General features: G+C 41.3%; 1 protein-coding gene across 1 annotated transcript in view; it reads right to left on the minus strand.

Moving 5' to 3' along the window:
• The window catches only part of slc25a13 (solute carrier family 25 member 13), a 57,635-nt gene that overhangs the window by 36,286 nt on the left and 4,440 nt on the right, over nt 1-16,909 (minus strand). Inside the window, exons 4-6 of the mRNA XM_033636923.2 lie at nt 10,949-11,064; nt 6,678-6,817; nt 1,565-1,711 (exon numbers count right to left, since the gene is read on the minus strand). Of these exons, the coding sequence (XP_033492814.1) occupies nt 1,565-1,711; nt 6,678-6,817; nt 10,949-11,064 (403 nt within the window). The remainder of the gene's footprint in view (nt 1-1,564; nt 1,712-6,677; nt 6,818-10,948; nt 11,065-16,909) is intronic.

Below are 16,909 nucleotides of genomic sequence, written 5' to 3' on the forward strand. Positions count from 1 at the left end.
CCAGAGTATCAGATGAGCTTTGAGGCTTTGCAGCTCATAACAGCATTGAGGGGTTGAGGCAATAGAAAATTTGGAGCTTCCTTTCACTAGATGGCACTGTTTGCTTTACAGACGCTTTCAGAAAGGTTGCTTGCGGTTCACTGTGTTTGCAACAAGGGGGGAAGCTCTGGCTTGGGTGAAACTGCCCTAACAGAGAGACACTTTTGTATCTGTTCATATCTATGAGCCTATAGGCATGGATCTTCCCACGATATCCAACACAGAGTCTTTCACAGAGGGGGAGAGGAGAACAATATTTGGGTGAAAAGAGCGTGGCGCTGATCATTTACCATGTTTGGTGAGTGAATTAAAGGTTGCCGTTTCACTGTTTGTGTTCTGCCATAATGCCGCCTTTAATGTACCGGCAGTGTTTATAGGGTTTTTGATATATGTACGTGTGCGTGTGTGTGTGTGTGTGTATGTGTGTGTGTGTGTGTGTAAGAGAGTTTACTAACAGCACACTAAGATGTCTGGTCGGTGAGGTAAACACAGCAAAGAAAATGACAGAGTATGCAAGGTGTTTATGAAATGGGGCAAGGCATAGACACGCGCACGCAACAAAAACACTAACACACATAAAGAAAAGGCAAGACACAAAAAAAGACAAACATCTCAGAGTTCAAAACAAATAAGAGTGCACACACACACACACACACACACACACACGCACAAACACACACACGTGCACAGCTGCTCACGCGCAAACACACAGGCAAAGATGATGGACTGTAAAGCTCCAGTCTCCATCTATCTCTGTCTCTATCTTCCCATTCAGCTGGCCTGTTTGGCTTTGACACTGCCAGAGAGGTTAGACTTAATGACATGTTGGGAGAGAGACAGAGACACGGGGGAGGGAGGGAGAGAAAGAGGGGTGGTTTGAGAGAGAGAGGGAGAGAAAAAAAATGTAGGGAGGGAAAAAGAAGAGAGAGGACGGATGAGAGGTGACAGAAAAGGTAAAGAAGGAAGAAGAAGAAATGAGAGATGGACAGCTGGAGGGAAAGAGAAAGCCACGGCGTTTGGTTGTGGGGGTGTGAGAGAAAGAAACGAACACAGGGGAAGAGAGAAGACGAGAAAGAGGTGGTGAGATGGAAGAAAATAGCCTTGCCTTTAACCCTTTTATGGAGAATAGAGTAATGTCAGGTTGCTTTTTGTCCTAGCTGGCATCAGAAACTGAACCAGTGGCAAACATTGTTTATAAACGCACTCCTTAACATTGTGTTTGTTTCTCAAATTCCATGTCCATCATCTCACATTTGGTCATACAATGGTTTTGTTAAATACATAGAGACATTACTACGCCACAACATCGCTAACACATGACGAATAGAATAGATGCACATCCACTTCTAAATAAAGAACACCCAGTTTGACGATATTTTCTTAACATATAATGAACAAATAATTACAACTCCTAGGCGTACAGCAGTGACCGATCTCACTATTTTTAACCAGTGTGACTTTGGCTCCTGTGGACAACTGTAAAACAAATGGACGGGAGAACAGCAAGGCCAAACAAAAAACCCACCGCCACGAGGCATTCCTCCACAAAGGATGTGAGCATGTGTGGCCGGATGGTGACCATGATGTCCCTGAAGTCCAGGGCTGAGATAGAGCCGCTGTGGGCTTGGTCACGCTGGATGAAAGCCTGCCGCGCGTGTTCCAGCTGCATCTCCTGTGGAAGGGAGGGAATGAGGGAAGTTTGGGTGTTAGCTCATACAGTAAATGCAGATTATTGGACACATATGTGGGTCATACACCTCTTTAAGTTGCCTTCATAAATTAAAATCCACATAAACTCACTCATATAAACATCTATGCATAAAAACACAGCATTTGCTTTGATGGGCCCCCTGGTGCCGTCTCCCCATCTCAGTTACTGGGGAGCCAGCGTTTGGCCAGGCTTCACACTCGCCCCCTCTCCCAACAGCGGCTTACCTACTGTGAGGTGTCGCTTGGGCTTTTCACACCCTCCCCAAATCCCCATTAAAGCCACTTGAAGGAGAAACATACAAACACACACACACAGACGTGCACACACAGGCAAGACAGCTAATCACCCAACTGCTCACTTTGTCTCTCTTCTTGCACACATGTACGCACAAAGGTCCACAGGGACAACAGCAGGCTGTGGTGGGGACACATCCCACAAGGCCTTTGAAATTAGCAGCCATTATCGGTACCTGCAACCACAAGTCTACAGAGAGAAGCTGTAAACAAACCGCTGCCACAGAGGCTTCCTCTATCTTATGACAAAAAAATCGGTTGCAGCAAAAGACAGGGATATCAGAACAATAATAATCAACTAACACAGCCATAAGCTTGAGGACGGCAGCTTAAATGAGTTGCTTTGGCTGTTGACTCACTTGCAATGTATCACAGCCTTTAGGTCAAAAAATAAATGAGGCAAGAAATTCTTCTACTCTTAGTCATAAAGGTTTCTGACATATGGTGACACAATACAAAAAAACTAAATTACCAATTCAAGTTTACTTACTTGTAAGTACATATTAATATGTTTACACAACTGAAACATCCATACAAGAGTTTTTAAGACCCTTTCTCTTGCAATTTCCCTCATATAGGTAGAGCTAATCACTGGATCAACAGGAAATGAATGTGCAACAATTTTAATAACTGATTGATCTTAACAAAAAATGACTAAATCCACTGTTTCCAGCTTTTGAAAAGTAAAAATTTGAAGTTTTTTGTTTGGTTTTGTGACAGTGCACTGAATATCCTGCATAAAACAAGCAATTTCAATGTGTCAGCTTGCATGACGAGAAATCGCAGTTGCTATTTTTCACTATTCTCTGGCATCTTATAGACCGAGCAGTTAATCAACTAATTGAAAATAATTAATACAATCCTTAGTTGTAGCTCTACATGCATGTAGAACAAGACTATTGCATATTTCTCTATTTAAAAAGGCACCATTCGACTTAAATATTAAGTTATTCTATTGCACACATAATTTCATAAATGTGTTATAATAAAATAAACAAAAAAAGACTATCCAATAGGAACACGCCGAAAGAATGAAAATATGTCAGTCATGTCAGGGAAAATGTTTCTAAATGACATTTCAAGTAAGTACCGGCTAGTAGTTTTAGTACAATAAGTAAGTTAATAATTTTGTTCAAAATAAACGATTATCAATTTGTTCAAGAAGAATGGACCTTCTTTTTCAAGCCTTACTTGTTGGACAAAAAGTGCTGAAGGGGGACTGATTAAATTTTGAGCATGCATGGCATTATTCAATTGATTGATTCAGATGTTATTGTTAGAAATGGAACTCAAAAAAGTGGTATTACCACAACACAAAACCCTATGAGGCTATGACTTATTGTTGTGTTGAATTTGAGTGATATTTCACTGACAGCATAACTGATCGAACTCTAAATTTGCGGCACCCAAGAGAAACTGACTGGGGAAGAGTGACATTTACACAAAGCTGAGTGGAGACCGGAGGGGAGTAAGAATAGACATTGCAACAAAAGAGCCAGATTTGCAAAAACAGCAAATGTAGCAGCCGTGTGTCAGTATCACCTATGAGCACAGCAGGGGCTCCGGAGAGTGTATAAGTGAGTGGAAGGCGAGGAAACGAAGAGAGATTGACACATGTAAACACTCCCAAGGTAAATAAGGTGAGATATTTTGGTGTCAGCATCCTGAGTGTCGTGACTCACTTCTCCGGTCGGTTGTGAGTAGGTCAAAACACTTTGGTGTGGAATAAATCGGGAAGAGGAGAGGGAGGAGAAGAGCTGAATATTTAAAGTCAAAACAAAAAAAGGAAAGTGAGGAAGATAATGTTTTGCATGTGTGACTGTGTGCATGTGCAAAAATAAGCGTTTATCTTTGTGTTTGTGTCCATCTGTAAATGACGAAAAAAATTAGATCCTGTTTCTCTGGACAAGTCGAAAGTCTGAAAAGCCACACACCAACCACAGAGAGCAACAAAACAACTGTGGTCCAGGGGACGGAGCAGTTTATAGTCTCAGCCTCTTAAAACCTTGCAGCAACTGTATGAGTGTTTCAGGGACATGTTTTTTATTTGGGAGAGGAGCAAGGGAGGCAGGAGACGTAAGGCTCGGGGCTTAAGACAGCCAAAAGGAGACCGCCAAGGCATTTGCAGTCGCTTTAATGTCTAACACATGACAAGCCACCTCTGTTTGTTTTCAATGGCTGTGATTCTCTTCCCCCCTCTCATCAAAACTTAAACAATAGATATGAGTGGAGCAGGATTGTATCTCTCTTTTCCAATCCCTGCTTCTTGTCAGCGCAGGGCTAAAGCTATACAAGGGGAAGCTTAAGCACAACTGCTCATTTACATGTGCCAGTGAGCCCTCTACACAGTGATGTTAAGGGCTGCCCACTGATTCTTGGGAGAGTCAAACATATAATTGGGACTTTTAAAATCTAAGCAATGCCAACAATTCACTTTTTTTAAGTGCTTGGGAAAAGAAGTGGGACATGTGGTGTCCCCTCCATGTAATTCAAGCCCTTTACTTGCCAGGATTTATAATATGGGCTACTATGTGCCACTTCTCTGGACATCGGTAATACCATTGCCAGAGACAACACCACGCTGACAGTGCGAGCTGAGCCTTGGCCGGCGTCCACGCGTGAGACGGGAAAAATGCATGTAATTGGTGAGAATCTCTGGCTTCCATCAAGCCAGTAATTGGCCAGAGAGAGCCCTTGTGAGAAATATGCGGCGCAAACGTTTTCCCCGATAATCCCATCTTGTGAGCATCTGGCAGTGGCGTGGTTACAATGGCAGAAAAACACAATAAACACATGCATATATGGCAGGAAGGGGAGGAAATAAAGGATAGGAACATTCTTGGGGGGGTGGGTGTTAGGGAATTATAAAAATAACTGACAAATATTCAGAAAATGGTGTGTGTGTGTGTGTTTGGGAGTGTGTTGGTTTTCACAACTCTCTGACAACTTTTATAGCTGCTCAGTGTACTTTTTTTTCTGGCTGACATTTACGAAGGCTTTGCCTGTTAACAAAAGTATCATAACAGCGTTGGGATGCAATCACAAAGTATGTAGTAATTGCACAGGTTTAAATTCTAGTTCAGGAAATGTTGTTGTACCTTTCCTAATTGCCATGTCGTCAATCACTGGAGTCTCTGATAACACACTGTAAAGAATGAACTGTCAATATCTGAATTTAACTTGTACCTAAGTACTGTAATTGCAGTAAGTAATACACTATCACAATTATATGAATGTGCCTTATTAATGTGACACAGTTTAACTGAACCCAAGACAGCATAAGATCCCTTAAGGTAAAATATTTGTCATATAATTATAAAATATACTCATGAAACAAGTGATAAAAGATGACAAGCAGGACGATATTTACAACACTTTAAATTCTCTGATGAATATCTCTGCAGTAACGTGACATTCTCTTTCCTCTGCCATGTATTAAGGCATGAATCAAAAGCTACAAGAACTGATCAAATACAGAGAGCATAAGCAGGAAATGTGCATTTCATATTGAGCAATAAGTGCGACTCAGCTGCTGGCGGCATGCTGCTGTGAGGAGCTGGAAACCACTGAGTGACTGACTGGGAGAGGACTGGGCACACTGTCAATGCAAAGTACAGCGTCTCCTGGCCACAGCGCCACAGACTTGTACACATGCACACACACACACACACAAGCAAAAACAAGAACACACAAATACACAAACACCGACATAAACACAGATGCACAAAGATTGCATGCCACTGCTTGTGCATACGGTAAAGCAGATAAGTTAGATAAACACAGACACATATCCAGAACCGCACAGACAGTATGTACAGACACACATCTTGTAAGTTTACAAGCGCACGCACAAGGACGCACGCACGTATAACAATGTCCCAATATCCATGGGCTGCTGCCCACTGTGTGTAAGCCATCTGGTCTACGTTAAGTGTAATATAAAAAGCTCATTCAGATACATGGTGAGTGTGGATGCAAACTTGGCACAGCTCAGGCCCGCTCTCCTACCCCCCACCACCACCTCCCCCTGCTTAGGCCTGATTTAAGTCTAGACATCATATTGGAAAATGGCTCACACACCAGAAATACACTAGGAATATTCCAGCTATACTATTTATGGAGGTAGAACAGCGTCTCTACCTGCTGCAGAGTAGGTGGAGTTGAGTAATGCTAGGTGTACGTCAGCTAATGGGAAACAAATGCCAAAAATATCCCAAATATATAACCTCAGTGTTTCATTAATGACTAATCTGGTCAATATGTAGGGCTGTGTTTGAGAGGGATCGGGAAAATCTGTGTGTGTCTGCACGCGCCCGAATTCGCCTGGCTAAGCTTAGATAAGTATCTAACAATACAGTGAGATGACAGGATTGTATTAACAGCCTGTAAACTATATGTGATGATAAGACAATGTGTACAGACGCATAAATCAGTTGATACAGATTTATTGACTATCACTGATGGCCACTGGATAATAGAAAGAAGACAGAGTTAGTTAAAAAGACAAAAAGACAGAGACACAGAGAGACAAAGAGGCAAAACAAAGACACAATGACGGTGTTTTCACATCAGCAGAGTGGGGAAAAAATGGCATGCGAAAGACGATGAGAGCCGGTGATCACCGTGAAACCTACCAGGAGGAACTGGGTGAACTCTCCGTAGCTGAGCTTCTTGTCCCTCTCTGCGCCAAAGTGCAGCCGTATGAAGTCACAGTCCCAGTTAAAGGGGATGTGCTGGTGATTGGTGGTCTGGCTGAAGACCTGCTTCACATCCTCTGTGGAGATAAAAAGAGACAAGATGCTGCTTTAATAACGACTGAGTGGTGAAATGTTGCATTTGACAGCATAATAACAAGATGCAACAACTCCATTCGGCAGTGTGCCAGAATTAGAGGTAGTGGTATTGTTATTTTATCTTAAGTCAAAGTAAAGACATAACTGTAGAAATACTTCATTACAAGTAAAAGTCCTACATACAAAGTAATAGCAGGGCTGGAGCTAGAGATTGTATATAATTGGGGCTCAGCTCACACCTAGGTGGGAGGTGGGGGGGGCAGGGGCATGCTCCATAGTTACCGCAGCTATAAGCACTATTTTTTAAGCCATCTGAGATCATAGAAGGCTTAAAAACCTATGCATCATTTGGGCTTCCTTATAAAAAAAATCATCCTGTAGAGCCTACATCCTGTTTTGTACCAAATTGTTCTTCAGCAATGTTAAGGATGACTCGTTTTCACTGCTGACACCTAAAAAGAGGCTAAAATTGTTTGATTTTACTATTTCTAAGTTGACTTACTAATATCAAATTTTTTGGGGGAAACACTATATTTCTCCAGGAAACATAGTGTTTCCCCTTTGATTTCTTCCAGGAGCAGTGCTGAAGTGCGTAAGTTTTATTTTGCACAATCGCTGACATGAGCAAGGCTTTAGATACATATTCGGTTACAGTTGTAGATGTCAATTACATTTAATGAAATGCTTCCCATACCCCATATGCTGTTACAATTGCTCCTGCACATGGGGACAGATGTAACATTTGACATCTAGTGTTTCAATCAACATTGTGACTCTTATCACTGCTTGTAAAAACAACTGATGGCTGTTAACAAAAAGAACACAGACACAAGTTATCTACACGCACACACAAAAAAAATCTTAATAGTTGAAGAGGTTTTAGAGTAGAAATGTCAAATCAAAAATTGCTATAATTGCCCCCGGTCTCCCCTACTCAACCCTGCATTTCAAGACGCAGAAACAAAACGACTGAGAATGAGCTGGTGTACATAAAGATGCCATGTTGGTCATGTAGGCACAATACAGGACAAAATAAAGCTAAATGTAAACATTGTCAGAAAACAGCTGAGTGTATTGCAGCCTGAGAGAGAGAGAGACGGTGTGTCCGCACTTAGGACCGGCAGGTGAGCTGGACATCAGGTTAGCAGTAAACAATGAATGTAACAGTGAATGTTCAGTGTGAGATACAGTTTGTTAGCCCAGAGCCCCCTTTTTTGGGGGTGTCTGATTTATTATCCTTGCTTGACCCTGACTTTGACTGCTTAAAGCAGAGATTGCGAGTTAATTGCTTACGGGGATATTTTTATAGCATATTTAGAAAAACATCCCATGTGATTGTTAGATATTCTTACTTATGCATTAATGTGTAAGTAGGTAGTCAAGCTGAAGCTAACTTCAACCATATAACAGATATCAGTAACATAAAATGAAAGCACTCATGAACAAGTACCTCAAAATTATACTCAAGTACAGTGCTTGAGTAAATGTACTTAGTTTAATCCATCACGGACTTCCTGTGTTGATATATGCACAATATAGACAATTTAAACAAATATCAGTGAGCAATGAGGCTTAAGCAAAACAGTGTTCCTTTACAATGATGGAATAACAGATCTGTTTAGGTTTAACAGGCTGCACACTTTTCAGGCTAATGCGCATACATTAACCGTGTATAAGGCAATCACCTCTATTAAAATCCTCTCTGAATGTTCATGTTTTTATAACAAACAATTATCAAATACTTCTTCCTCTTTTAGTTTGCTCTAATAAAGTCTGTCGATACAAAGTCTTGTGCGTCAGGCCTTAACAAACAGCATGTGTTTCCTATCTTGCGGTTAACATTAGTAATTATTTGATTTTGGTTGAAAAAGAAAAAAGTCTATGACTGTTTGTGACAAAATGTCAACGTCAATCTGCAGCACACAATTCTGCTCTGATTGAGACTTAAGCTCCTCAACTCTAAATCAGTCTTGAATGACACATGGCAGAACTTGTTTGAGCTGTGTAGGCTCTGTATTCAGAGGGAAAGCCTTTTCTTCTCACTTATGTTCCTCTGCCTGAACCCTCTAAGCCTCTCTGCAGCCAGCGGAGTGGAGAGACACTGAACATGAGTCCTAAATTACAGCCTTACTAAAGAAACAAAAACAAACCAATAGAGCGACCTGTTTCTTATTACCAAACAAGCTGTGCTGAATGAGTGGAGAAAGGAAAGAAACTATTTTTTTTATAAAGACAGACAGGGAGGGGAAAAGAGAGAAAGAGAAAGGTGATATTTACTTCTGCTCAGCCTTACCTTCTGAAGGAAGACAGCTTGTGCATTGTTTTTTTTAACACTTTAATGAGGCAATAAATATACAGCCTTTAACTCTTTAAAGGAGAGGCCGCTCCAGAGCCTGTCGTTTATATTATCAGCTTTTATAGACCTGTCAACACTCAGTCCTCTTTAGCTTTTTCTTTTTTTTGTCTCACTGGCTGAGGCACAACTGCATTTCATATGCCATGTTACATTGCAATTTTTATGAACTCGACATTCCACCAAATTACGCATTTATTTTTTTAAGCGCTAAGAATTCAGAGCACTGAGCCGCCTGTACTTAACAGAAATTACTCAGGTTATTATCAAATAAAAATGGCTTTATAGAAAAATGAAAGAAAAAGAAATCAGAGCATAGACATTTACTGCATGGGAAAACAAACGCGCCTTTAATGCGACGTAAGTTTCAGCTATTAATGTTTTTAATAGGTAATAAAGAAGGCAGCTCTTTATTTTGTACCTTGGTGAGGCTCTTTAATCTGATGAACGGCAACGAGGGAAAAGGGAGCAGTGGCGAAAAAGGCAGAATTCTGTAATGCATCACAATAAAGCAACTTTGACAAGTCTATAATCTCAGTCACAAGTTATTTGCTTTTGGTGAAATGGTAGCCCGATGCAAGTGGCAGACACTGTAGTCAGTGTTTGTGCATGGCATGATGTGTGGTATGTTTTTCATGCAATTTTCCACTTGTATGTGAGTCTCATAACTCACAGGCATTGGGATATTCATTAACCTTTGGGAGACGCAGAAAAACAGCAGACCTTTTAATTGCCACCAAGACAACGTCACTCTAATTGATCCTTTTAAATATGAAAATTTACATATGTGCATATATAATCACCCGCAATGATCTTGCACCCTGTCGACAGCAACAATTAAAATGAAATTCACTTACTCTTCCCTGTTTGCGAGCGGGACGTGTGCGCTGCATTTCAAATCAAGCCTAATGTGCTAACGCCTCGCACACCTACAGAAGGCTGGCATTAGACTTGTTTAAATCAATTAGGCAAATGTGAAATAAGCAACGAGTACAAATGTCTTCCCTTTTCACCTCAGAGATTCCAGGCATCAGGGTAATGGTGCCAATCATGTGTGCATACACACACACACACACACACACACAGCGCTACCCACCCCCTCCTCCATCTTCATCTCCATCCTTTAGTTGCTACCAGCCCTCTCCACCTCCAAACCTAACCTTATCTTCTTTACAGGCAAGATACAGTACCACATACAGTAGTTTGGTTTTTAAGAAAATAGATGAGCGGAGGTCAGACCCTTACATAAATAAACAAGGAGTTTGTATGAAAACTTCTTTAGGGAAACGTGCTCAGTGCTCAAATGTCAACTGCAAAGAAACAAAGCAGTGATAAGACTTGAACTTTTATATTAAGTTACATGATAACATTAAGTTATAAATTTTTAAATATCTTCAATAAAGCGACTGTGTTTGTGACTTGGTTTCCCTGATTACCAACAAAGAGGACAACAGAATTATCTCAGTTTTTGAAGAGAAGAAGTAAAACGCCTACAGAATATATGAAGAAACAACATTCCCAGAAGAGTGGACGACAAGATGTGATAAATACATTTATACCAATATTTGAAAATGGGCAAGAAATCTCTTCATAACATTAGTGATCATAAGTTTCTGAAGTTTGTACTTTTCAAAGTGTGTGAGCCTTTCTTGCTAAGCACATAACAGCACCTGCCATACAAATGGTAATAGTTCAGTACAACGCTTTCACTGTAGCATTTTTCTGTCTAACCCCATGAATCAGAGTCAGAGCTGCTTACCAAAAGTGGTCATTCCACTGCCTGCTTTATCAAACAGCTGGAAGGCAACCATGAAGAGGGAGTCCGGGGCACACAGCACTGACTCGAATGCTACAAACTCCTGAAAGGAGATCAACCTTGAAGAGGAGAGAGAAGAAAGGAAAAAGAAAGAAAGAAGGTAAGAGCATAGGCAGGACTGTGAGAGACTGCTAAATGCTGTCAATTGAGTTGATTTGCTCTATTCATGTTTCAAGTTCCCTGTATGAATCTTTAATCAGTTACAAATGTGAGACACAGTCTTTGATATTCATTTAGTCATATAATACATAATTAAAAGACTTAACCTAAGTTGCACTCTTACAATAAAATATTAAATTAAAAAACAAGCTATTTTAACACTGCATTAAACTACAAACTCCATTGTAATTACTGCCACACAGTGGCAAACCAGCACACTTAGACAGCCTATCAATCTGTGCCACGCGCAATTCAAGAGGCCTTTTATCCAGTAGTCTGTTATTCCATATGTAATGTCATAAACTCATCGAGTGTGACAGCAAGAAAATAAAACAATTTAAAAAGCTCAGTGTGTGTTCCCAGTCTGAGCTGGCAGCTGGTATAGAGAGAGCCAACTTTACACCAACAGAAAGAAAATGATTAAATATGAAGTTTTATATTTTAGTGTGCCATTTTAAACAAGTAGACAGGCGAGGAGGGAGTTGGGAGCCAGTTAAGGAAATATAATTCCAGTCAATATAAACGTAATACAATATGTGGTTTAGAGTTAAAGTCAAGACGAGCCAACGTGGAAAAAAAATTTAAATAGGGAACAAATTTGTCTGCATCAACACAAGAAACACAAAACTATGAGTTGGAAATAAACACATTAGTTTTCTAATTATACTGCTGCCTCTCTTTGCAAGTTTGTCAGTGTTTTGACTAACACTTTTTTATCTCCCGTCTTTCTATAGTAACGCAAAATGCCCACATACATCATTAACAAGAAAAAAATAAACATAAACACTGCTATTGTGTGAACACGCTGAGAGCCCCCAAGGGAGAGCCCTGCTGTGGGGAACTGGACCACGCAGTCTCGCCTTTATTTAGGCCCTGGTTCACAGTTGCTACAAGTCCATTATGAATTTCACAAATGGCTCTGATAATTACAGAAGGGGTCAGTGCTAATGAGCAAGTGAGCATCCATCTATTAAACCTATTTCAATTTCCAAGGGGGGAGTACGGAGAAGGACGGGGGGGTGCAATGATTACATTTTTAATTAATTATGGTACGGATGAAATTTAGACGTGTTTGTTTGGAGTCTGAGTGTTTCGGGTTTGCATGTGGGTGCTGATGTGCATCCTTATACACAGACATAGTACTGTGTAGATGAACGGACTGAGGAGGAAAAGAGCTGTGCACTTACAAAAGTATTGTTATCAAAATCAAAATTAGGGCTGACATAAATGCTTCGATCATTGCCATGGTAATCATCGCCAAAACGATATATATGTATATATATTAGGGATGCACCAAAATGAAAATTTGTGGCCGAAGCCGAAGCCGAATAATATTGAACGCTTGGCTGAATACCGAGTACTGAATATCGTTGTTTAGTTTTTCATTAGTTTTTGCAGATGAACCCCCTCCAAATTAGTGTTGTCACGGTACCAAAATTGGATCCCACTGTACGATACCAGTGAAAGTATCATGGTTCTGAGTAGTATCACGATACCACAACGAAAATGAGGCAGATGTGCCTTTTGTCATTCATAAAAAGATAAATCACTTTTCTATTATAGGCTACATCAATGATATTTCAATGGAATAAATTACTTATTGACTTATTCATACTTCAAAAACAGCATCAACGAGTGATTAACATAGGGGGGATCAAAATAAAATAAATAAATAAAATAAGAATCAACCAGCCACCCTCCTCCCCTTCATAAGTAAAGAACAGTCCCTAAAGTGCGGTGAGGTTTGTGGGCCGTGAACGGCTCGTTTCTCCTCTGACACATCACGTACGGTCTGTGTTCAGCTGGCTCAGCTGTTCAGGTACTTCTGGGCAGTCATGACGCCAAGAAGAGGATATTATTGGAGCCGACTTCTCCGTCGCCCGGTAAGCCGATGGCCGCCGTAATTGACAGGAATGCATTACTGTCTGTGTCTGTGACCCCCGTTCAACCCACAATCGGTGGCATTCGCCTTTCGTTTCTGCTGCTGGTTGAAATCTGTAGGCTACTCGCACAGTGTGCTGAATGATTTAAGCCTATTTTGCTCGCTCAAAACTATTTTTATTCGCAAATGCGAGTGTGGTGACGGAGGGATCGCCACACTGCCGACATTTTACTCAGCCGGTCACGGCACGCTGTTTGATTGCATTATCAAAACACGCCGCTATTATTCGGCCTTGCTTTTAACTTATTCCACCGAATACCGAATGTGTGTTTTTTTGCAATATTCGGCCGAATATATTTGGTTACCGAATATTCGGTGCATCCCTAATATATATATTGGGGGGTGAGAGGGGAATTTTTCAATCTCACACAGGGACATTTTAACTAAAGTTTTGTGGCTCTGACTCGATCTCATCTAATTCAGTCACTATCCAGTGCGACTGAAACTGGGACAGTTTGACCACATGTAACTTGCTTACAGATACACTTGCAACATGTCGAAAAAGTCAAGCATCTGGAATAGTTTTGAAATTTGCGAAGATGACCCACCAAAGTCGAGAGTCAGATATGCAAAAGGAAACTAGTATGTCACAAATCTACAACAAGCTCACCTGAAAACTGTAGGTAACAGCTTAGCTATCTTGTAAAGTTAAAGCTATCATGGCTAATACTGCGACCTGCATGTTAAAAAGTGGCTAATTGTTACGTTTTTTAAGGTACAGCAACTTGTCACTCATTTAAGCCTCCGTAGTCTTACGTAGCCAGACCTATCTCTACAGCTCTGTGTCAACGCTAGAGAAAAGTCTGGAATCACTGATAATCCTTTTGCTACAGGAGAAAAAAAAAACAGTCTGGGTTGTTCTTGTTTTTTTAAACCAATCACAGCCATCTTGGACGACACTAGGATGCAGATGGTGCTCCTGCAAAAAAGAGTGGGAGGTGAACTTGTCTTTTTGGAACATTTGCACATTAAAAAGGACCCAAGAAAGCACCACCAAAAAACATTAACAGCTGTATGTCACTGTGTGATTCAACTTTTAGTGACAAAAAAAAAACATAGCTTGATAATCAGTGCCCTTAAGGGGAAGCCTGACTATACTTAAGCTCTGGAGGTACTCATCGAACCTGTTAAAACCACAAATGGTTTCCTGGCTGTATAACAGAACATTAATATGACAATATCACAGAAGCTTGTGCGAAGTGGAACGGATCAGAACACTCGTGAAGTCAGTGTCACTGGGGCATGCAGCTGCCATAGTTAAAAGATGTGGCAAATCAACTCCAATGTGTCAGAAAATGGATCAGCATCAGGGGCATGACAATCCTGCGAGACGGTGTCTGGGATTTTCTGAGGTGCGTTTACTACTTTTTTTATTCGTTGTAGATCTTTACAACAATTCACCGAAACAAAAATGGTATGCCTTATCGCATGATCCACATCTTGCCATTTTTTTAGCGTGAAGTTGTTTACTTGGAGACTGTTGTTGTCTGCAGTTGTGAAGAGGATTTGGAAATGGTTACACGCAGATAGCGGATGGAAGGGTGCTGGTCGGCCAAAATCAGTGGCCCAATGGTAAGCTTATAGCCACAGTCTACACCCAGTGAGTCAGACTACCATCCCCCCCAAACCACTACCACCATCACCCAGCTGAAGCTACGATTCATTGTGGGTATTTATCACTGAAGCTTCGATGTCCAAAAACTGGTATTGGCAGCCCCTGTCACCACAATACCAGAAAAAGGGAAATATAAATTGGTGACTGCCAGAGATACCTGAGTTGAAAAGCATGTTTAGATTACTGGCTTTTGCATGTTGTCTGCAAAGATGTTATTCCTCCCGTCAACCATCCATGAAAAAAAAAAAAAAACACATAGAAGCCAAACAGTCAACACAAATGACTCGGATCAGCATTTGGTTTCAATAAAGACTTAGAAATACATACTGGCATTCACCATGCTTCCAGAAAATAATAGATGTGTGTTGGAATGAGAGCAAAAGAAAAAATATGGAGAGGGAATAAAAGTGAGCATACAGTTCTCCTCAGTGGCAAATCAGCTGTCGTTTCAAAGGCAAGACTAATTGTTTTATTAACTAAGCAGGTAGTTCTTAAGAGCGGGGCCCTGCTGATGGCAAGTAGGTGGAAGGGGGCACAAAAGCACACTGCTGCGACTGTGGATCCACTGCTAAAAACAAAACTAATACCATTGCCGCTCACGCTGCTGGAATATTATCAAACTCTCCGATAATGATCATTCGTTTGTGACAGATGTATAGTACACTCTGAAATTATACCTCAGAGGTTAATGAAGGAGTTTAAGCAGGTACGGACTGCAGTGCAAAGACTCACAGAGAGCTAGTGTTCCCAGACAGAACCGAGGGGAAAAAAAAGTCAGATTTCTTCTTTTTCACACGCATCAATTTACATGCACGCTGGTCGTCCTGTCTGTGTTTTCCCAGACGTGGATAATCAGCATATTAGTGTAACCGAGAGGGCTGTTGATCATGAAGGGATTGGACTTTGGTTTAGACCAGGGAGTCCAGACAAGATCCAGGGGGCATCTCCATAACACACACGAGAAACATTCCACATACTCGTAAGCATTTACACACAGCTCTGTAGCCGGGGATGAAGCTTATGATGGTTGATTAGCAGCGCCATGACGGCTGCAAAATGATTACCATGAGAGGGGGAAGCCGTCGTTTTTGCTATGCGGACCCAACCCCAACGAGACACTCAATAATCAAATCAACCGACAGCATCTCCCAACCATCAACTGCTATGGCATGTGTCCAGGGCTGCCCGATCCATGTACGCAGCCCGGGATGAACTTCGGAGACAGGGCTAATGTGATACTGCAGTATGGCATCTCTTCAGTGTACTGTGTGCTGACTTTCCTCTGCAGGATTTTGCTAAATCTTTAAAACAGTCGCAGACATATCCATGGCATGTATCAGATGAGAGATGTAACACACAAGACATAAACAAAGACTTGATTCTAGCATGTGCTTCTACGGATGACAGTTGAATGATGTTTTTGTTAGGATGCCAATACAATGCAATTTAAACTGTCTTTGCTACGTCCATCCGGCATAAAAACTCCACCCTATATTCCATATATTTTTGTTTGTTTTTATCTTATCTTCACCACCCGGCTTTTATCTCTGTCTCCTCTCAGCAGGCGTCCAAATACACTCCTCTGAACCGAAAACCAGCCTTGGAAACGTTGTTTACAAGTAACATAAATGCATGGTGTTGGTTAGGCCCGGCTGATAGAAAGACAGCTCTCCTTCGTTGATAGTAGTGGGAGAGAGGGGCCTGGAGGGGCTTCAATAATCCCCTGTCCCTGGCATCTTGGCATTGTTACTGACAGCCTTCCACCCACCTAGAGCGTGCTTGCATGCAGACACACACACACAACAAACACCCCAAAACACACACACACACACACCCAGATGAGTGCTAGCTGCCAGTATCTGTTCGGTTTCTAAGAGTGGACACCCACCAGTACAAGTCCAGAATACCCACAGCAGCTGGCAGACTGCTATTTTCCCAGCACGCTCCCTTAACAAAGTTTTTTTCCTTTTTTTTCTCCAAACCTCCGACAGTCTATGGGGGAAGAGGGGTTTTTTCACACTTGAACAGATGCTTCTATCAAAATATCCCAGGGAAGACGGAATAGAGAAGCAGAAAGGTAGGGAGTCGGAGGAGCCAAAATGAAATGGAGGGAGCTTAGAGTGCATTATGGTATGTGAGAGAGTGTAAAGAAAGTGAGAGCAGAGGGGGGAAAAAGAGAGGATATAAA

This window comes from Epinephelus lanceolatus, chromosome 16 (genome assembly GCF_041903045.1).
Source record: "Epinephelus lanceolatus isolate andai-2023 chromosome 16, ASM4190304v1, whole genome shotgun sequence".
Classification (NCBI taxonomy): domain Eukaryota; kingdom Metazoa; phylum Chordata; class Actinopteri; order Perciformes; family Serranidae; genus Epinephelus; species Epinephelus lanceolatus.